Raw genomic sequence first — 23365 nt, forward strand, 5'->3', positions numbered from 1 at the left:
TACATACAAATCAAAACGCCATATTAAAATAGTTTAATATATGCATGGTTTATTATTACACATAGTACGTAGAGTGTAAAGTTATATCACATGTTTTAAGGAGTTTCAAACTAGGATCCGCGCCAGTAGATTCCGGACATATTTACCGGTTGCGCCCGTCCCGGCTTCTTCCCGATATATACCAATCAACGCGCTATATTAAATAAGAAATAAGAAATATGTAAGCTACATACATTTTTCTCTTCATACATACACCATTGCACATAGCACGTAGAGCGTAAAGTTAGATAACTTTTGTTTCCAGGTAAGGTTCCGCGCCTGTTGATTCCGGACATATTAAGCGGTTGCGCCCGCCCCGGCTGTTTCTCATGTAGGAAGTGTTGCCCAACCGTTAACGTCAGTTGCTCATTAACAATAAAATATCGGGTAAAAGGAGCAGGTTTTTACCAGAAGCAGACTGTGAGGTAACGTAATTTAATTTAAATTATAACGTGTATTTGGTTTTATAACTGACATCTGACGGGGATGGTAACTGTAGCTCCTGTGCTCTGCGTTTAACCAAATGTACACCATTTCAAGGTTTGTTTTTCTTTTATTCAGGACAATAAATACATGTGATGTCAACCTATTGGTCCCGGTTAGATCCGACAACACAGTGCATCACAAAGGTGTTATTTAAACATCATAGTGAACACAACAATCCTGATCAACCCTGTCTTTCCATCTCTTCAGGGCCCCACTCTGTGGCCTTTCCCTCTTTCTACCCTCGTCTCCTCTGATTTCAGTTTAGATCTGTGAATTTTGGATAATCATTATAAGTAATTATGGTCATGAGTGCACATATCCCAACTACAAAAACAGTGGTTACATGACATGACACAGACTAGATTGGGTGAGGCTACACTGAAGAAACACAGAGACATTTACTAACACGTATTTTAATCATGCATTAAGTAATTCCAATAAGGAGGCTGTCTATGTAAGAAGCCTTTTGTTTACACTGTGGTGCTGTGTTGTAAAGACTGTAGCAACTGTCTCTTTAAAATCAATTTTGTTCTTTGAATCAATATGTTGTTTTTTGACTTTTAATAATCCTGAAGCTCTCAGCCAGGTTAAGTGTCAGTCCAAGCTAACACTGCAATACCTAAATGGCAGCTACAGCTTTGGTTCTGTCTTTTTATATTTCAGAAATCTGTATTTTGTGTGACCTTACTTATTTTCCTCAGCAATGGTATTAATAAATAGATTGCTTAACCCTAAACAACTGATATTATTTTATATTTCACAGTTCTGACTATGGCTGGACCAGTCAGTCTGGAGCTGGATCCCATCTTCCTAAAGGGACTCGGCTACCTGCACTCCAAGAGTAAAGACTCCGTTGAGAAACTCAAAGCTTTACTTGATGAATCCCTTTCAAGAGGAAGTGACTCATCTTACCGTTCATTACAAAAGGTAAGGATTTCATTTTGTTTTTATCATGCTATGTCCTGTTGATATTGTTCATTTCTCTTCTAATTGATTTGGTATATATTTTATAAAACGGAATGCTAACCTTTCTGTATTCTCATGTTGTGTCCCCAGGATGTAGAAGTGTCCAAGGGGTCTGTGTCAAAACTGAGCTTAAGTAAACAGGACTCCAAGTCCTCCTCCAGCTCTTCCTCCTCTAGCAGCAGCAGTAGCAGTAGCAAATCCAGCTCCGAAAAGAGCAAGAAGGAGGCAGAGAAGAGACCTGCTGAGAAGGTATGGAATAAATAAAGACAAGCATGCCCAATTCCACAGTATAATAATACACAAGGTGGCTACAAGGCCATGATGTTTTCATTACGTATGGCACTGATGCCTCTTTTTGTCTTACTGACAAACAGGTCAGGGTTGAATTGGCGGAAGTGGACCCTCCGAAAAAGCCTCGTTTGGAGAAACAGGAGAATCGCTCTTCTCCAATTACCGTTCAAACCAGCAAAGACCTTCTGCCAAACATAAACGACTACGATGAGACCAATGCCGATGACTTTGCCATGGAGATGGGTCTGGCGTGTGTGGTTTGCAGGTACATCTTAATTATTAGCAAATACAATAATTGCAGTGTTGTAAATTTATCTTTCAGCATGGACAGTTAAACCTCGGTAATAACATGCTGTTCAATACACATTCAAATGTTGATTTTGTGTTTTAAATACAAAAGGCAAATGACAGTGACCATGGGAAACCAGTTGGTGGAGTGCCAGGAGTGCCATAACCTGTACCACCAGGACTGTCACAAGCCCCAAGTGACCGACAAGGAAGTGAATGATCCACGGCTCGTGTGGTATTGTGCCCGCTGCACCAGGCAGATGAAGCGTATGGTAAGGAACATAAATAATATTTTGTCGTCTACCTCATATGGGCTTTTTAATGTGACTAATCAGTGCACAATCATATTAGTAGTTTCTGAATAGGTTTTTCTTCCGTTTATAACAAGCTGTATTTGTTTGTCCATTAGGCATCAAAGCCTGCTCAGAAGCCGTCCCCTGCATCTGCATCCTCAGCGCCCGTTGTAAAAGACACACTGGTGAAAAAGACGGAGCTTAAAGCCAAGCCGGACACAGCCAGCTCCTTCCAGGCCTTCAAAAGAACCGAAGTGAAGGTATGGGTTCAATAATTATCACTGTTTGCGGCCTTTTTTGATCCACTACTATGTGTGCCCCTGTGTCACACTGTAGTCAAGCAAGGCTCCTTTTTCACGGTGGCCCTACACGTATTTCTTGGTAACCTAGTAGTAGAAGAGATAACAAAGCTCCGTCTTTACATCAATTAAGTTGGTATATCCCTCTTGCCTCAAAGTGGTAAATTACCTATGGTTAATATAAAAGATTTCCTTACCTTATTGTTGAGATTTCAAGTATTCCCACGGGCCCAAAGGCTTTATTGAGTGCTTTCATCTTTTAATATATAATACATTTTTTTAGTGTTTGACTTCTGTAATTTTGGTATCATCTTAAAGTCTCAATTACATAACTTTCAATATTATTATAGAAATACAACAATGAAATATAAGGCTCTGTACATTTCGGTTGCACTGTGATAATTGTGCTGTTTATAATTTCAGGCGTCCACAACATCGGCCAACCCGGCCAACAGCAGCTCCTCCACGGCAGGCAGCGGTCTCACAGGGTGGGCTGCGTTTGGCGCCAAAACGGGCCCATCTCTTCCTGCCAGCTCCAAACTGGGGTCCTCTGGTCCAAGTGGGAGCCACAAGACCCTGACCACTCCCTCCAGCCAGAAACCTGTCGGGCTGTCTGGGCTAGCAGGAGCCAAATCGGGGCTCGGGAGTGCAAAAACACCCGGGAGCGGCAATGGAAACGGCTCTAGTGCGGCGCCTCTTAAACCTCCGCCCCCCCTGACTCTGGGTAAGCAGCCGCTGAATCGCTCATCCAGCGGTGAAGGCCCAGCCAAAGGGTCTCCTGCGTCGGGGTCCAGCTCCCCCGGCAGCAGCGGAGCAGGGAACGGGGGAAATAACGGAGGAGGTAACGGGAACAATGGGAACGGGTCGAAGGCTGCTCCCGGGGAGAAAGCACCGACGTCCCAAGAGTCCCAGCTTAACGCCATGAAACGGTTACAACAGGTGAAGAAGAAAGCAGCGCAGAAGAAGCTGAAGAAATGAGTTGAGGGAACTGAAGGTGGGAGGGAGTAGAAAATAAACGTTTAAACGATGTGGATAAGTGCCGGATCTTTCTGTTTGTTTCAAAATATCATTTGTACTTGAGTTACACCATCCAGTCAAATACTTGAACTTACTTTGTGTTAATGCTACTGGATTGTACTTCTTTATGTCATAACTAGTTTAACCGTTTAAAAGTGTCACTTTTTATCACAAACGTCAATAAATCTCTTCTTAAAAACTGACTTGTTGTGTTGTGTTCTTGAATCATTATATTCTGCGGGACAAGTGGAGAACAGATCATATTTATTCCAGACAATTGTTAAAATATAAACCATGACGATAGATTTCTTCATTTTACATTCACATTAAATATATATATATACTTCATTTCACATATAACATTTACTTCATCTGTAAATCAATTCACATTTAAAATTAACTTCATGTATAAATCACTTCATTTTGATATAAACTCTACAACACTGAAGTAGAAAAAGTGCTCGGCACAGTGCCTTGTGTTCTCCTACCATTATTTATATTCATCACAGATTATAGGTCAAGTCCTATTGCTGAGCTCATATGAGCTTCTCAAGGCTAAACATCAACACTGTTGGTATGAGACATAGATACCTAGGGCTAATTTGACTCTTGCAAAGCAGTAATGCAACATGTTTTACAGCTATTTCATTATTTCTTTAAACTGTAAACATGTTTGTTTTAATTGCCACAGGTTGGTTTTTGGTTTGGTTTTCTTCATGGATTGTTTTCCTTCTTATGCATAGGACATCCTGCCAAGGTAGTTAGCAGGGACGTATCCTTTCTGTCCGTTAGCCTCAGCTAACCACCAGTCTTTATTGCCTCCCAGGTCTGAGAACTTCAGGATGCGGACGTGCTGGTACTCCTGCAGGGTCAGCTCCTGGTCACAGCGCGCCTGAAACGCATACACAGCATAGAACTGTGGGAAAACACATGAATTAGATGAAGTCTGGGGAAAAAACGTTTATACTGTTTGAAAAATGTGACAGCAATAGTTGTTTTTTTCTATACACAAATTAAACTGTAGTAAATCTTTATGTGCAATGATGTCATTAAAGAATACATGAAGTGTATCCACCTTTAAATCCAGAAGGTGGCACTGTTTATCAGCTTTTCCACATGTGTATTTTGTTACCACCAGTCTTAATGTGTATTGGTTACAAGCTAGTCTACTGACCCTTGTCAACATTTTACATTTCAAAACCAATAACTGTCATGTTATGAAGATTGGAGTCATATTAGAGAGTCATAGCTGATGAAGACTTGACCACAAGCCTTAGTTTTGAAGCCAGGGTGACAGTGCTGTCATCATTTAATGCTCAATTAAAAATCAATGTGAGCTGGACAGCCACTGTAAAGCTATCAAGTGGGCAGACAGTGAGCCCCTGCTCCTCCAGCCTGTAACTGCTCACCTCAGTTTAATGGCCACTTGAAAGAATAACCCTTATTTTTTACAGGTGGAGTCTCATATATAAGGAGACACTTATAGGCAGTTAAAGTTACTTGGCTTGCTGAGCTGTTATTTTTATTATTATAATGAGGTCAATGTTGTGTGGGGGTTAAAGTATTTTTAGTTGTGTCCCTTATTTTCCTTCATACTTTTAGTTTATTTCAAACTTGTTGCACATTTATGCACATGGGCTTGAGGTATGTGGTTTGTATGCAACTGTTGATGAATTGAGATACCTGAACTCATCTGTTCTCAATATGAGAAGCCAAAATGAGCAGAAATAAGACTTTTTATTTCAATTTCTTTAGTTCTAAGCACTGCAATAACTGAAAATGAAAGACACACTCATGCTACCCCACACACCTGCTGAGCCTCTGCGTCCGAGGTGTCCTCCAGGTCCTCGGGACTCTCTGACTCCCCCTGTAACCCGGAGAGGGTGGAGCCGCTGTCGGTGGTGTTCAGGTTGAAGCTGCGCAGGCTGCTGCTGCCGCTGCCCGACACGAAGAGGCTGATGTCGTCAAAGTCCTCGTCCACCATGGCCGCCGGCTGCTGCTGCTGCTGCTCTTTGGCCATCTTGCTTTTCCTCTGGGAATCCCTCAGAGGGTTGTACTGCTTCAGGAAGGTGGAGTACACGTAGCCCTGTGAACCTATCAGTGACACAAAGAGACAGTTCAATTAAAGGGTTGGTTCAGCTAATTGTTCATATTTTGAGATATGCATATCCTCCTTGAGACACATAATCCACTGAAAGATCATCACAGCATCTCTTTTCAGAACGTTCTCCAGTCCTGGGTAAAGTTTATGTGGTTAATGTATTGTTGAAACTGAATCCAGACAGCTAACAACAAAACTTGCCCCCAGTCATTTTGTAATTTGGGTAAAACCAGCCTTTGAATGACAAACAGTAAGGCAATTACAGAACAAATGTAACCGATAAGACATTTTACGTTGGTATTTAAAAAAGCTGCTTGAGAAAAATTAATTTGCACCATCTCAGGAGGATAAATGTGTGTTTAATGTACGGGTCTTACATTAAGACTGTAAGCATAATCTACACAACGTTGAATCCATGTGAGTGAACTGAATAATGTGTAAATGTAAGGCAAGAATATTTATAGTGTTGATATCAGAACAGATGGCTGAACAATAACAGCTTCCTGGGAATGCTAGTAATCCCAGAGGACAGGACAAGTGTGTGAAGAATGTAGTTTGTCTGAAAGAACATGCACACACTCTTTTTTTCTAGAGCTCATAAAAAAGAACTTGTTATTGCCGAGTACAGAGGCGCGCAGGCGTCATCTCTCCGTCCTTGTTTCCGAATTCCCATCGGGAGAGGCTTTGTACTCTAGGTAACACTGCTTCCAACGTGCAGTGGTTTGTTCCAAACAAGACATCGGGATCTCATGTGCCTCTCGTAAAGAGAAGATGGAGACAAGCTATGGAGAAGGGCCTGTTGTGAGGCAACCATCTCCAGAGGCAGGCGGAGAGGCAACACTGACACCCCGGGGCTCCTGGGACTGATTCTTGTGTGCTGACTTGTCACTTTCCGAAAGTAAAGTTTGGTGTGTGTACACAGCCATAGATGCAGGTGTATTCACAGAGGAATATGTATTAAAGGAGACCTACCATACCTCTATAACTTCAATTACAGTGTGTGTCTTACTAACTTAATGTGTTAAGAGCTACTGCTGCCCCGCGGGTCTTTGTCCTCTTGCGCACACACACACACACACACACACACACACACACACACACACACACACACACACACACACACACACACACACACACACACACACACACACACACACACACACACACACACACACACACACACACACACACACACACACACACACACACACACACACACACACACACACACACACACACACACACACACACACACACACCCCCCCCCTACAGATACTTGCCTCCAGTGTGAACCAGCCAGCGGCTGCTGCTGCCCAGAGGGTCCGTGTCCTCCAGCAGGGCCACCAGCTCCCCCTCCAGCAGGCTGAGGTCCTGCTCCTGGCAGCCATTACACTTCCTCTTCAGCAGGTACAGATGGCTCGTTGGATATTCTGCCAGCAGCCAGCCTCGCTGTTCCTCGTTTTGATGCTGCACCTCCGGCACCTGGATACAAAGAGTGTAATTATTTGAAGTTGGCCCGGTGTGTGGGCACATGTAGGAATGTTGTTGGTTATCTGTGTGTGAGCCGAGGTAATAGGCACCCGGGGGTAGGAGATTCAAATACAGCCACTTTCATGTCCGAGCACAAGCACATTCTCATATGTGTCTATATATATGTGTGTGTACACCTACACATGTGGACATTTAAGTGTCAGGGGATTGATGATGACTTTGGATTGCCAAGTTCCCCAGTTAATCACAGCCTGGAGCTCTTTCCTTTTTTGTGTTTGATAATACTTATAGCTGCTCATTCTTGGCTTGTAATTGGTCAAAAAGAGAATTATATTCAAAGTTTTAACATGCAATCAATGAGACATTTACAGATCAGTTTACTAACCACGAATCTTAAAAATACAGAGTTTAGGCTTTGTAAAGTTGAGTCTTTATTATTTTAACTTTCTCACCGTTATTTTCTTGTCTCGTTGTCTCTCAAAGCTGACTTTTCGCTCCATCAACTTCTGAGCGTTATCATTGACAAAAGTCAGATTGTTCAGCTCATCCATGATGCTGTTCTGAACCTCAGTAATGTTTGACAATGGCGCCTTCAAACGACAAACACATTTTAGCTTCAATATAAAACAGACAATTTGATAATACCTGAATGTGATTTATACGTGGGACCCTCACCGGTAGCTGCTGTATGGACGGGGCACGAAGTAGTATTTTATCCATCAGCCCTCTGAGCAGGGTCACTATGTGCAGCACACAGTTGGTCAGGATGTGATAGGCTGCCTTGTTGAACCTCTCCAACTCCTCCACTAGCAGAGCATTGATGGCTTCATAGTCCCTTTTGGCGGGACCGGGCGGGTCTTCTGACGCCAGTGAAGTAGTGGAAGAAGTAGGGGACGACGAGGATGAGGATGAAAAGGAGGAAGAGCGCTCCAGGCGGCTGCAGTAATCCAGTAATTTGTCATAGCGCTTCTGGATGAGCTTCTGTGGGGCTGTGAACATGCCCTGCAGGGAGGAGAGGGGGGCGAGGACCGAGCGCTCCATACTGTCTTTCTGCGGGAAGACGTCGAAAAGGCAGCAGAAGATGAATAAAGACACCAAGTACAAGTTCTTTCATTACATAGTATGCATTCTGTACATGTTAAAATGTACTTTCAGTGTACTTCTGTGTAGGGCTGTGCGATTATGGCAAAAATCATAATCACGATTATTTTGGTGAATAATTTATATCACGATTATTAAATACGATTATTCATGACTTTGAAAACATCCATTTATTGAACTTTTAAATACAAATAATGATTTGAACAGTATCTTTTTAACTGTTGATTTCCCTGAGCGTATAATTCAACTGAAAAACCAATACAAAAATAAATGATACATTTATATCTACGTTTAAATAAATAATATCAAAATAATAAATACCAATAAACAAAATCAACAAATATTTTGGAGCGCACTTCAACAAGCTACTAAACATATATAAATATGATAAATACAAATACATTTGATCAAATATGTTGCAGTGCACTGTCACAACCTAGCAAAGCAAAATAATCGTTTTTTTCGATTATGTTGTTTTCGTAATTGTGGCAGGCCAAAATCGTAATTGCGATTAAAATACGATTAATTGCACAGCCCTACTTCTGTGTCTTTTTATATGATGTTTGTAATAAATGTATTGTTTTTAGAATGCGGCAGCACCTCTAATTGCCAAGTAGTTTCTCTGATGGGAAACAGTAACGTATGCTTTACATTAACCTGGAATACATAACACTGGAGATGCTAGATTTGCATACACACAAACCAGAGGAGTTGATGTTATTCAGCTTACTGTGAGACTTAAGCATACTTCATCTATCATAGTGCGCAGCATGTAATGGGTAGTACTAGACGTCAAGTAAAAATAACAGTTTCTTTGGTGAAAATGTTCTGTCCCCTTCCAGCATCTATCACATTACAGCTGTGGTGTTTTCATTACAGCTGACACAATGGACCCATTTTCATACGAGATATGTCTGTCGTTTTTCTTCGTGGAGTACACATGTCTTTGTGTCTACACTTATTTTGGAAATCTTGTGAAAGCAAATAGCTGCCACAAATAATTGTGTTCAAAAGTATAGTTATTCCAGAACTGGTGACAATGCAATACACAGATAAAAGAGTGTAGGAAAGAGGAGGTAGCAAATGTATAAAGGGACCGAGTAGAAAGGTTAGAGGCAGAGAAGAAGGGGATTAATAAAATGGACAGGTGACTCACAGTTGGAAGGTGAATGAGAGGTCATGAAGGAAACAGGACAGCAAAGCATGGACAGACAAGACCAGGATTTTTGAGAAATGAAAGAGATGAGCTGTATTTGAAGGCTAACTATACCCTGAATGAGACACTGTTGTGAAGAACAGAAAACAGCCAAACTTACAAAGTGCTTATAAGGGTCATTTCCATTATGGTGCAATGAGCCGTTTATGTCATTTTTGTTTGGATCCTTAATCATGTCCTCCATGTCCTGGACTTTCTGAACAGCAACAGATACCATCTCCTGCAGAACACACATCAGAAACTTTTAGAAGAACACACTCTTTGTGGTCAGAGATGCTAATATCTGTACTTACCTGAATGTGCAGCAGGTAAAATTGGACATTCTTGGCCAGCTGCCTCACAGCCTTCTCCAGACTCCTGAACAGCTTCTCCTCTCGGTCAAATACTTCATCTCTCACCTATACAGACAGTAGAGTAAATGAGCTTGACTAAAAAGTTGATAAATACCAAATATGCCTTTGCATTATGCTACATCTTGAGTTTCTACTTGCGAGACTACTTACAACTTCATAAAAGCAGCAATGTGCGTATAAATAATTTACCTTTAGGCCACAGAATATATTCATGCAAAGTGTTAAGTTAACAAGCCTCATGACTTTTCTTACATGTACTAAATGTGGTGAAGTGAGTGAGGAGGGAACAACAGTATTTTACCTGTGGCTCTACTCCAGTGAGGATCTTGAGATAGCCTGCAAACCTGTCGCCTTTCTTCCGGATAGAGTGGATGTTGAACTTGTTCAGTTTCCCCCTCAGTGTGCCTTCATCATCCAACCTCTTATACTTCATAACTGAGAATGAACAGAAAGAGTTTCAGACAACCAACATTGCATGTGTAAGGCCAGCCCTACATCTGAAAAGCTTTGTCATAGACCTGATTTGAGCTCACATGAAGCAAAATCACACTATTATATAAATAGACGTCAATGATCAGCACCCTAATGACATCTCACCGATATCTTTGCGCCTCTTGAACTCATTTATGTTCACGTTGATGATCTTAGCAGCGGTGTAGGCCTCCTGCAGGGGCTGATGGTCCGGGTGGTCCTGAGGCGTGGCGTGCCACAGCTCCCCGAGCAGCAGAGGGTACTTCATGATCCTCTGCACCGGCTTGATGAGCAGTGAACCCATGTTCAGCAGGTTGGGTTTCCCTCTGCAAAAAGATTACGGTATAAAGTCAACATTTATTTTTCCATGACTTAAAATGTATTGGCTTTACTTTTTTCTTGACAGAGATTCAGAAAATTAAACAATAGGCTGAATCACGACAAAAACAACTGTCAAGTCAACAAATTATTCAGTCAACATACTGTATGACAACATATGTATTAGTTACAATAGATAACATTTGCTTTAATTATGAATGTGAAGTAAACGTTAATTGCACAAGGTTACAGCTGTCGAATAATGACATCATCGGCATTACAATCGGTTCCCTATAAATCTTATTTTTACAATGCAACTCTGTCGGCCTTACCTTTCACTATAAAGGCCCTACACATGATATACACTGCATGACTGCCTACCAGAGGGCATTTTGAACCATGATAAAATAGCTACAGTCGCTATCCCAAGGTAGCAGAACAACCAAAGTATTGTTCACTGTGGAAACTCTACCCGGCTAAAGAGCCCTGTGGACGATTAGGCCAAGAGGGAGTGGAATAAAACAGAAGACAGGCAGCTAGCTGTAGCTTTGATGCTAACCACACAAAAGAAAATATCTTATCTATATCTGTGTTTGCAGTTTGTTTAGAAACAAATACAGTGTTTCCTCCTAACCCTAACCCTAACCCTAAGCGTAACCCTAGCCATCAGATTGTCTTTGTGACAGCGACAACCACAATTACACCACTTGGACATGACAGGTTATACAAAGTTGAAAAGCTGTCTGTTTCTTATGCAGTTCGTTATATTTTAAGTGACAACATTATAAAGAAGTACTTACTCTTGGTCGTAGATTTTCCTGCAATTACAAAGCAAAAAAACAGTCACCAACATGATTATACTAATAATATTTCAAATATGAGAAAAGTAATACATATTTTTGAAAGTATATACAGTACAAGTAGTGACTTACTTCAGAGCTAATACACATGTGGTGAAATGTTTCTTAATTTCTTCATTTTCTTCATAGGATTTGAGGGACATGTTAGCATCATCATGATGGTAACAGTAAATCTTATACACATCTTCTAAAGCTGCCTTTGCCTGGATGAATATTTCCCCTACAATTAAAAGTGGGATATTAGATTGTTAATATCAACCAGAGCAGTGAAAGTCAACAAATAATAAAATCTTGTTAGAAATGGCCTTACCTATGACGACCGCCTCGGGATCAGGGTCAGCGATGGCCTTGTGCAGTCTGTGAAGAAGAGCTGCAGATACTTCACACACCGTCTCCGTGTTGGTGAACAGCCGGTCTACATCCACAACCTGACAGAGGATAAGGAAATAAAAACTCAGTGCAAATTAAACTAAATTAGAATTAGCTATAAGTACAATACAATACAATACAAAGGGGCTTTTTGGCATGACCACATTTTAAACATAGTATTGCCAAAGCATTCCGCACAAGACGTTATAACAGAACAAAACAGAAATCAACACTAAACATAAATGTCAACAATACATGTGGCACAACAGCATAATGCAAAACATACTGTATATGCCAACAACGTGCAAATAAAAAAATATATATATATAAGTACACTTTCTGTGCATATGAGGAGACCTGAATCACTGTCAGTTGCCATTTATCAATAACATAATTATCCTGTTGGCCACCCTTTTTCTTTGAATATTTAAAGTGGACCTATCATGCTATATTTGAATAATATAGTGTAGGACCATACCTATATAAGGCATATTTATACTTTTTTTTTTTCAAAATACCAAACAGATCATGCATTTTAGCCATGCCTCATTTTGCTCAATTTGACATTTTTTAGCTCTGTGTTTGTAAGGGCAGATTCTGTGAGAACAGCACCACCTACAGGCCTGGCATATGTACTACAGCGTCTCCAGCGCTTTCGAACGGCAATGTCCGTCTCTGTCTCCTCCTGATTGGTGGAGTTGACCCAATAGCCGTAGCGCCACTGTCCTGACGTCAGGACAGTGTTCAAATCTGGATCAGTTTTTATCAGATCCGTTGCAGCCCCTTTTTTAGAGATTTGGGTATGGAGGAAAATAGAGAGGGTTGTGTTTTCTGACACTTGGTGAGTTCCCTGGAACACCGGGGACACATATTCATGTATAAAAGACGTACAAAAGTGCATTTTGCATGATAGGTCCTCTTTAATCAATGTTAATTATACCATCATATATTTCAGAGTTTTAATTGATTTTCATGATCTTAGTGTCTGAATCAGTAATTGTTATGCTTTGTGTTAATGCACTGGGTCAGAAACCAGAGGAGACTGTGAAGTCCACCGTAGACGGACCACTTTTGGACAAAATGTCCTCTCCATTAAAGGCAGCTCATTGTGGAATAGCCTCCCAACTGAGATACGGGATTGTCCCACTCTCAATAGCTTCAAAGGTCAACTCAGAGAATGGTTGAGAAACAAACAGACGTGCAATCACCGCTAAATGCACTTTAACACAGGGGTATCTCCTCTTGCACTTTAGGTAGCACTTTTATCTTATCTTGCACTTTATATGTCGTAGCTGCTACATTGTACTGCCATGTGGTAAATGCTTGTATGCTTCCTGCATGTCATGTATTTATTTTTGCTATGTATATAAATGTCATGTTCTTGTATGTTGTATGTGACGGGACTGCAGATGGAAATTAGCTTAAAGCTAAAATCCGGCTCATTTATGCTTGTAAGGATTGTTTTGTTTTAAAGTGTTCATCGATGTGCACTGTCCCGGTTCAAATAAACGATTAAATGAAATGAAATGCTAAAAATAAGGTCAGAGCCAGTGTCATATTATATATATATATATCATATTGTGAAGTTGGTCAAAAAGAACCAAAAAGGCAACACTGATAAACATTAACTTTTTTCCCTCAGGCAGCTAGTTCAGTATTAACATTGGATCTTACAGATTACATTTTTTAAAGAAATCATTGTTTAAAATGATCTTCTCTTTGCTTTTGTGTAGAGGTTAGTGGAGTTAATACCACATTAGGCCAGTGTATTCATTGGCGTATACTAAAATCTACCGATCATCTACCTGCATGTTACGTAGAGGCTGGACCACCTCTCTGATGCACAGCTCCAGGTCTGTGAGGTAGTCCTTCTCAGTCTGCACCAGCTCCTGAATGACCTTCGCCCTGCGGCTCATCTTCCTCAAACGCACCTCCTCCGGGTCCAGAGCTGGAGAGGGGGGCGTCGACAGGTCGTGGGGTGTCATTTTCTCTGAGAAAAGAGGACATTATATAATAAGTATAAAATAAACAAGTGTTCTTACGTGGTCAGTAGAGGCCAGCAAAATGAAGAAATCACTTCCTAAAACTCACCTTTTCATTAAAGGTCCCATGTCATGGCCATTTCTACTGATCATAATTCCATTGTTGAGGTATACTAAAATACATTTATATTGTGCAATTTTCCAAACTCACATTGGTTTCTCATACAGCATCTCTGTACAGTATGTGTATTCACTCTCTGTCCTAAACGGCTTGTTGGAGCTCCTGCCCCCCCCCTCCCTGTGAGCCCAGTGGCCGTCTGCGAGACAGCGAGACACAGCGAAACCCAGCGCGAAACACACACACACACACCCGCAGCCTGGCTGGGAGTTTGTGTGTGTTCCCAGGCTGAGTTCCGCGGTGTCTCGCTGTCTCGCCGACCCCACACCAGTGAGCCAGCTCACAGTGTCCCGCTCCTCGCAGCAGCGAGCCTCGCAACGTCCCGTCGAGTGTGTCTGTGTGAGGAAGTCCGCAGATTGGTCCAAACGTAACGAAATACGTCACTATACCCAAGAAGTAAACAATGGAAAAAGAGAAATCTCCAACGAGGCGTTCTGGGGCAGCTAGACTGTGTTAGAGTTTTAATCGCTACAGGGTGTACTTTGAGGGTTTTTGACTCTGCACACCGTTTACATGCATAAAAAGCTTCATAACACACAAGGGGACAGGTAATAACCAGAAAAGCATGATATGGGACCTTTAAAGCTTTTAACTAATGATGACACCACTCTGTTTTACTCGACATCCATGTTCTATTTGTTTTACTTTCTTTTTTTGTATTACTGCTGCTATTGTTGAAACGCTGTATATCCTGTTCCACTCTGAGCCTGTTTTTCAGGTCTCAGGCTCGAAAATGACATTCCCAGAACAAATGACCATATCTTCCCTTCTAAAAGGGTTAAATTAATAATCTTTTTTCTCAAAGTAATGATAAACCTGTGAGTTGGATGTAGAAGTGTCAGAATCAATATAAATGTTTTTTATTTTAAAGAAAATTCAGATTTTACATAGTAAAAAACTGTAAATTATAGTGTCCGTCCAAAAATTATTTTTTACAGATAGTGAAAACTACCCTTGGATGATGGGTTAGTAGACTAAAAGCTTTAGGAATCCAAAGTACAACATATAATAAGTACCCTGTATCAAGATTGATGCAAAACAAGTGAAATTTGACCTTTTTAGAGAGATTTAGCCAAAAACTGGGCCATCTGGGGTCATTTGGGTGGATTTGACCTATCTCTGGCCCCCCTTGCTCGATTTGGTTGGTTGACATACCCTTGTGACCGTTAGAGCCAATAGAATCGAAGGGGGAGGACAACACCCACACAAGCTGTAAAGAAATAATGTGGGCGCTTCGCGTGTGGAAAACGAAACCAAAGTGGAGGAATGTCTCCTTCTGGAGTTTGGAAACTAAAACGCAGTTGTATTGCTTATGGATTATCAGAAATAATTTCAAAGAAGGCACAGACACATAGGATGAACCTATGGATTAACTGCAGCATCGTTTTTTTATCGTTTTAATGCCATTGAAGACCACTTTTGACCAAGGTAAGCCATATAGAGTGGCGAAGTCCCTCCCACTTACTTCCGGGGTATGGGACCTTATTCCGGAAAAGTTATGCATTGAAGTCAATGGGGAGAGAAAACTTATCTTTCGATCCCGTTTGAATTGTGCCATGAATTACACATATGATGTTTGTCAATCTTAAAAAATCATTTCCATGTCAAAAAAGTCACAGTTTGTCGTAAAACTGTTGAAATATAAGACTATGAAAAATACGTAACTAGAAAGACTACAAATCCCAGAGTCGCGTAAGTGATGTCACAATTGTTTACCTCCACCATTCAGATACCTAAGATCAGCGCAATATAGATATAATCTATCTATATGGCGCTGGCTAAGATAAGATAACTTTAACAAGATGCCTGTGTGCTTAGTACCAGGTTGTTATTATACCAGCAATGGGTCTTGCTCGTTCTTTTGCTTCCCGTCTGATGAAACGACCAGGAGTGGCTTGATCAAGTTAGCTACCTAGCTAGTAGCTAGCACGTTAGTTAGCATTACAGCCTTGTCATTTTTATTAGCCTTAACATGAAGTAACATTAAGTAACCCAAAATGTTAAACAGTAAGAGTAGTAGTCATATTTCGTGAACCCTTTGAATAGTACTGTCACCGGTGTGATCATTCTATAATACACCATTTAATTCCGGGGGAGAAATGCTAACGCTAACGTTAGCATCGGCGATCTTTTCTACTTCATGCTATCTGCACAAATGGTTGACATTAAACATTAAAACGACCAGGCAGTTCAGAGAGAATCAAAGGAAGGCAGGCTTTGCATGACATTCTTCAGGACGTGTTTCATTGTGGTGATAGTCAATCGTTTGTTGACAAGACAGTAGTGACGGCCATCTTGGTGACGTGTGTGGTTGACCAGAGATGTAGTTCATTGAGCCTTTCACACAAACAAATGTGTTACTTCACAGTTTTACGACACATTTTAATTTTTTTGACTTGCAAAATTATCTTTTAAATTGACAAACATCATATGTGTAATTCGTGGCACAATTCAAACGGGATCGAAAGATAATCTTTCTCTCTCCATTGACTTCAATGCATAACTTTTCCGAAATAAGGTCCCATGGGGCTCAACCGGAAGGGGAGGGACTTCGCCACTCTATTTACGTGTTTAGCTTCTTAGCTCCACATGTGATGATGTACGCTTTCGTTGATAGCGTCGCGAATGTTTATCACTGAGTGTTGAGGTGGGCACCGGTAGATTCAGTGTCTCCAGGACACCAAAAACGAGTGGTTGGCTGTGCATCTAGGATAAGTAATAAGGGAGTTATGAGTGAGTTTATGTGCCTTTGTAGGTCCCGTTTTTTTGATCGAGGCTAATTCAGAGGCTGAGTGCTAGCATTGTGGGGTTTTTTTGAAAAAAAAAATTAAAAAGATCAGTTAGCTGAGTTTCTTCCCGTTACATGGATATAACACATTCATAGTTTTATTCAATATTAAGATTCCTTAGACGTTGTTTCCTGCAAATGACGCGTTTATCCGCCCGGTACCGGGGGGAAGGTGTGAAACAGGTTTTAATTGGAGAATTTTGACCGCATGCCTGAACGGCCTCTTAATCCATGTTAAGCACTTTGTGACTTTGTTTGAAAAGTGCTGTATAAATAAAGTTATTATTATTATTATTATTATTATTATTATTATTAAGATAGGATGAAAGAAACATTTGGAAATGGAATTTTTTTTTATCGATGTGTCATAGAGGTCATTCAAAGGCATCCAAAAACGAATGATCTTTTTAAGAGCACATTTTGCTGTAAACCTGCAATTTCCCCCAAAATGTATATGTGTTTGCCAACATTTCAAGCCATCTGTGTGCATTTTCTAAAAATGGCTGGTAAACATCCCGCCCCTGTGGGCTGTGTGCATGCTTGGGAAAAACGGTACATCTCTTCTAACGCATCCGCTTGACGCCTGAGCAGCCATCAGTATTTCACGGTGATATAATTATTTTGACTCCAGCGCCAAAAGGCCTCACTTAACATGCCAGTCAGGCTCACTTCTCTTTTTTTATTGCTCCGCTGTCTAATCAGTCTGTGGCTGCTCTGTGCTTTGCATGGCAGGCAGGAGCGTCTGTCTGCTCAGGGAAGAGGGATGCTTCCTTACTGCCTAATCAACGACACACACCACTTCCTTCTCCGGGGGGAGAGAGAGAGTGTGTGTGTGTGTGTGTGTGTGTGTGTGTGTGTGTGTGTGTGTGTGTGTGTGTGTGTGTGTGTGTGTGTGTGTGTGTGTGTGTGTGTGTGTGTGTGTGTGCGCACAGAGAGAGAGAGAGAGAGAGGGAGAGGCTTGTGTCAGGTTACAGAAATAATCGTGCCGCTGATGTAATGCTCCGTCGTGCTCAGGCATTCCATCTGCTCAGACTGGGAGTGGCATGGGATGAGGAACACACATCTACATATGTGAGGACACACACACAAACACACACTGTTTGACACGTACGTCATGCATGCACATTCACACAGATGTACTACACTCACTTCAGCTTACCCATTTTATGCATACAGTAAACATGCACGCAATTCTACTGTAAATAGTTACATTTGGTTTACAAAATATGACCATGACCTTATTACAGCGTCCATTTTCAAAAGAATACCATACATCATGAATGTAAGTTGGATATCAATTCTTGAGCAAATGTCATTAATTATTGAATTAACATTTTATTCTTATTTCAATTTTTGGGGAGATAAGCAAATTTGTTTAGTTTTTTGTGGAAATAGTGTGTTTATAATAGGAGGATGCTGTCCAAGGTACGGATCATCTGTGACAATGTCTCCCACCCAAAGTACCAGAACATTGGTCAATGTGCTGGTACTTGAATTCTGATATTTGTATTTTATCTTTACGGGACATATTTCTTTAATTGTTTACGTTTATACATCTTACTTTAAATGTAATTCCATATTTTTACTTCTTATGTTTATATTTCTTTATTTTATTATATATTATTCATTCTAAAATGGAACAACTGTCACAAAAAATGTATTTCCCCGTGGGATTATTAAAGTATTTCTGATTCTGGTTCTGATGGTTTGTTTAATTGTAAGTGTGTGGACCCCAGAAATAAGTCCCAATGCTTAGCTAGTGCTAATGGACATCGTATTAAAGCGAGAAAAGGGCTCGCTATCTGTGTAACAATCAGACCAGTCATACCTTATGTCATCATCCCATAATAATGTGTGCTCTCATGAATGTGATTCTGGGATCAGATAACATTTTTTGTGCATGATAACCCAGTGAGCGACTTGCATGTCCAATAAAAAGGAGTAGGGCAGGTGTTGGAACATGTTATTTTCCCGGTGTATATTTCCATATCATTTCATATTTACAGTAATGTTTGTTGTTTTAGGAAAGTAGAATGCAAATGCTGTGAATGACACAACACCGTCTCAATGGGGGGGAAAGTAGAGTAACTGGTGGCTGAAGCTGAGTATAATGGCTTGTGTGTCTTTGGCCAGTGGGGCAGAACTTTCTGATGAATGCGAACACTGTACAGATTGTGTTCACACGTGATTGACTCTGGCAGCGATCTGATCACATTCTGTCTGGGACACTGCGTACAGCTACACCTTACATTGTTTTCCCCTGATAAACAGGAAATAAAACACCTGCAGAGGTGAATCATAACCTCTGGAATTCTCAATGAAAAACATTACAAAAATCTAAAAGGTAATATGCATTTTAATAAAGTGTTTCGTCTCCACCACTTGATACAGATCACTTTTTAATTCCTTGTTTGAATGTGGTTGCCTTTTGGACAGTGTATCAGTTAAAGCTTTTAACATCCGGCCCACTAATGAATGTTGACAAAAATAAAACAGCTGAAAATAGAAAAAGGACCACAGCTTTATTCTGAATGCTGCTTTATAATTATAACATACAGCTCTGGAAAAAATTAAGAGACCACCGCAGCATTATCAACTTCTCTGGTTTTACTATTTAAATGTATGTGTTTACGTAAAATTACAACTTTTTTATTTTATTCTATAAACTACTGACAACATTTCTCTGTGTTGGAATTCAACATACACTTTAATGGAATGGCTGCCATACATGTAGAGATTGAGATTTAAGAACAATTTGAAGTTGACTCTTTTCCCGGAGCTGTATACAAACATGTTTGGCAGTGTATACACCACACACCCCCACACACCCACACACACACACACACACACACACACACACACACACACACACACACACACACACACACACACACACACACACACACACACACACACACACACACACACACACACAGAGCTGTGCAGTCTGAGACCTTTCCCATTAGTAGTTATTTATTAACTTGTCAATGTCAAGGTCATCTGTTGTATGAGTCAAATGAAGCTTTGGAATAAATCCCTGTTAAAGATATAGCCATATTTAACTGTGGAATTAAATGTTTCACTTTAGGAACCTCAGATATTGTTAAACTAGTGGGAATGTTATGTAAAATAAGTATCAAAGTCATATGTCCACATTAAGTGTCATGTGTCTTTATGAGCTTTCAGTGTGAAAAGTGACCCCAGTTTTTTCAACCACTGAAAACCTCCACCCGTGAGAAAAGGTCCCCTTAATGATAGAGGAATCCTGGTGGCTCATTAGACAAAAGCATACTCTATTCATACAATTGTTTAAGCTTAAACCTAACCTAATTTTTCTGCCACTGTACAAAGTGTTGATAAGAAAAGTGTCATATTGTTGCAGCACTTCTGTGTGAAAGTTTTCCCACTCAAAACTAGCCTTGAAAGGATTCCCCTGCACATTCTCAATGATACAAAACCTAAAATGTGTTACTATATATCCTATGAAGACTCAGCAGCAGATCTCAAACTGTGCTGACTGGTTGTTTTTTCTGGCATTATCTTTGGTGAGGTATGGTTGCCGGCACAGGAGTTCCCATGAAAGTGGATACAGGGCTTTTCACTGCTCAGCCCATAGAAAGGGATCCGACAGACGGAGTACAAGGCACGGTGTATCACATGACACCAGCAGGAAAGATGACACGTTTGACTTTCACCACACAGCAGTGCACAATGGGATTTTTATCAATGAGACGATATATTTTTTATAAAGAATGCTGAAATAGAAAAAAAAAGCCTGGAAATGTCTCGAAAATATTAAGCGCTTGGAATGATTTATCACTAAAAAGAAAGTAGGACATCTATCCTTGTAAGTATGTTAACATTTATTTTGTCTAATTAAGAAAAGATAATGCCACAAAATATTGAATGCCAATGAAAGTCAAGGTTACACACACACACACACACACACACACACACACACACACACACACACACACACACACACACACACACACACACACACACACACACACACACACACACACACACACACACACACACACACACACACACACACACACACACACACACACAAAAGAGTATAAACCCATATTAATGATCTCCATCCATGATCTGCCAAAGAATACAAGTGAATATGTAATTTATTACTGTCCTTTTATGTGCGTTTGTTCTGGTAAACCATTGCCAGGGCTATTATATTTAGTCGCTGTAAATTATTATACGTATTGATGTCACGTTGCCATGGTTCTGTTGCTTGAACAACCTGTCTGACGAGCAGATGAGAACTACAGCAACTCACGTGTTTCCTCTTTCAGTGAAGTCATCGTTCTGTCAATATTTGCAATGGTAATACCACTGTAAATATGTAATACGGCCTGTCAGGTGCGGGGCTAAAGTCAAACAGGGTGGGAGAATGGTTTACTGAAAACAACACAGTGTGTTTTTTGACAATCCGGCCTGTCATTATGCAGGCTGGTCAAGAATAACAGTGCAAAGAATTAGAGAGTGTCTCTATTTCAAGTAAACAGAGCAGCTGCTGATAAGGAAAGGGTGTGTGTAAAAGCTATCTTATCAGTTCAACTTCAAGTGAAAAGTGGGTTATCCTTTGCTATTTTAAACAAGGTGGCACTTATCCTTCTGGCATGTGATGGCCATTGTTCAGAAGAAAAAGGAAATGCAGAAACAAGTGGCACAGGAAAGCCTGCATACTTGTGGTAATCTTTAATAGTAACCCCCTGCTGACACAGTGATGTCAGTCCTGTTGCCTGAAGGGCAGCATTCCCAGTCACTGACAGCACTCTAAGGACAGGTGAAGCCAGTTTTTCTATAAATGTGGACGTGTGTGTGTGTGTGTGTGTGTGTGTGTGTGTGTGCGTGTGCGTGTGCGTGTGCGTGTGCGTGTGCGTGTGCGTGTGCGTGTGCGTGTGCGTGTGTGTGTGTGTGAAAAGTCTGTGTCAGCAGTTGTGATGAGGCAGCATAATACCATTTGTCTTTACCAGAGTTTTTACTTTCCTGGTCAAACAATGCATATAGCTCTGTTATTTTATATTCAATGCAAACACAGCCCTATCGCCTGACATCGCCCTACGTCCCATGATACTCTTGTCGCTTTATTTGACGATGAAAATAATCTGTACAGCCTTCTTCCCACGTCACTCTCTTGTTTACTAGCCGGTCTGGAACACTTCTAAAGCCACTCCTCTGTGCCTGAGTTTGGAGCACAGTTTGCATATGTGGCTTCATCCCTGTGGGAGTCTCTCCGGCTAACACATAGTAACACAACAGGTGCCCTGTATCCAGAGCTATAGAGCAGTGCATACTTAATGCACCTCACTGACACTGTTGTGGGCTTTGGCAATTGCATAAAGTTTTTGTTTACGGTCTATATCTTTGTTTTGCCCTATGTGTTGCTGAGCGTTTACATGTTTCTGTGTACTTTCTTGCTGTGAATACAAACATCACCCAAGGATATTAAATCCTAATCTAGATCTAACATCTTTAAATGTTTGCCCTTAAGCCATAGATGTTGCTCTTAGAGTCCTTCTACATATTTGTCTAAAAAGTTCTCCCAACCAGCATGTTATCAACAAGTTTGCAATGTAAGGAGTTGAGAGACTAATTGTTGGCTCACGTGTGTATAGACTGTTGCTATAGTTGTGACCCCCGGGAGGTCATTAGCAGGTGTACCTTTTAGTTTAGCGCTGTACTCCGTCTTGTCAGACTGGGTCCTCCTCACCAGCGTCCCCAGGTTGAAGTCACCTTTGGCCGAATCCTCAGCCACAATAGTGTCCGTCCTCCTCCTCTCCAGGTACCGCAGGAACACAGGCCGGTTTCTCCTCTTTATCACTTTCTCCTTCTCTTTGTCCTTCTCCTTCTCACCCCCGCCGGCCTCATTGGGATCCATGGTGAGGCCGTAAGCTGCCTTTCGGAGCAGCCAAGGAGAAAAGTAGGGGAAGAGAGAGGGACAGGAGGAGGGAAGAGAAGCAGAGCGAGCCTGGGAGGTGCAACAGGTGCTCTCTGTGTGCACTGACTGTCAGCTCTGCAGGTGACCCAGCTCCTCCCCATGTGTACCTGTCAGGAAGGCTGTGTGGCCACACCTCTTACTGCTGTGCTGTGCTGTGCTTCTACCCTCAGATCATTACATATAGGAAAAGAGTTAAGGACAGAGCAATAACCCCCAGCAGAAGTAATCGTTCTGCTTTTATTTAAAGCATCAATAAATGTCCTCACAAAAAAGAATTCATGTAGGAGCTCACAGAGACACTAACACTGCGCTAACTGTCGACAAGTATTTATGTAAATAGCCCCAATGCTGTAAATCCCCCTTGTCAGTAAAGAAAGCTTTATATTTACACAAAGTGCAAGTCAATTGTGCATCAAGTGAGTCAAACTTTTATGTCTACAATCTACTCTTTAAATGTAGGAAATGTCCATAATATGAATGCAACAAAATCTAA

General features: G+C 41.0%; 2 protein-coding genes across 3 annotated transcripts; one reads left to right on the forward strand and one right to left on the reverse strand.

The window, feature by feature from the left end:
* The first annotated feature begins 364 nt into the window (after positions 1 to 364).
* Positions 365 to 3882, forward strand: ints12 (integrator complex subunit 12). Its single transcript, XM_034129225.1, has 7 exons — positions 365 to 464; positions 1289 to 1452; positions 1582 to 1740; positions 1866 to 2047; positions 2183 to 2342; positions 2480 to 2623; positions 3086 to 3882. Exons 2-7 carry the CDS (start codon positions 1297 to 1299, stop codon positions 3638 to 3640), a joined length of 1356 nt encoding a protein of 451 aa, XP_033985116.1. The 5' UTR covers positions 365 to 464; positions 1289 to 1296; the 3' UTR covers positions 3641 to 3882.
* A 44-nt stretch (positions 3883 to 3926) lies between these two features.
* Positions 3927 to 22949, reverse strand: arhgef38 (Rho guanine nucleotide exchange factor (GEF) 38). 2 transcript variants are annotated; one of them, XM_034130202.1, is made up of 14 exons: positions 22596 to 22949; positions 13765 to 13949; positions 11901 to 12018; positions 11663 to 11810; positions 11531 to 11548; positions 10539 to 10738; positions 10243 to 10376; positions 9882 to 9986; positions 9689 to 9808; positions 7947 to 8321; positions 7724 to 7861; positions 7061 to 7262; positions 5490 to 5773; positions 3927 to 4595 (listed from the first exon to the last, which is right to left on the reverse strand). In XM_034130202.1, exons 1-14 carry the CDS (start codon positions 22810 to 22812, stop codon positions 4413 to 4415), a joined length of 2427 nt encoding a protein of 808 aa, XP_033986093.1. In that variant the 5' UTR covers positions 22813 to 22949; the 3' UTR covers positions 3927 to 4412. The 2 variants fall into 2 exon arrangements, with proteins under 2 accessions (XP_033986093.1, XP_033986094.1); XM_034130203.1 differs by lacking the exons at positions 3927 to 4595; positions 5490 to 5773; positions 7061 to 7262; ... (5 more) ...; positions 10539 to 10738; positions 11531 to 11548 and having other exon boundaries at positions 11659 to 11810.
* Positions 22950 to 23365: the final 416 nt, after the last annotated feature.

The sequence above is a fragment of the Trematomus bernacchii genome, unplaced genomic scaffold (assembly GCF_902827165.1).
Source record: "Trematomus bernacchii unplaced genomic scaffold, fTreBer1.1, whole genome shotgun sequence".
In the NCBI taxonomy this organism is placed as follows: Eukaryota; Metazoa; Chordata; class Actinopteri; order Perciformes; family Nototheniidae; genus Trematomus; species Trematomus bernacchii.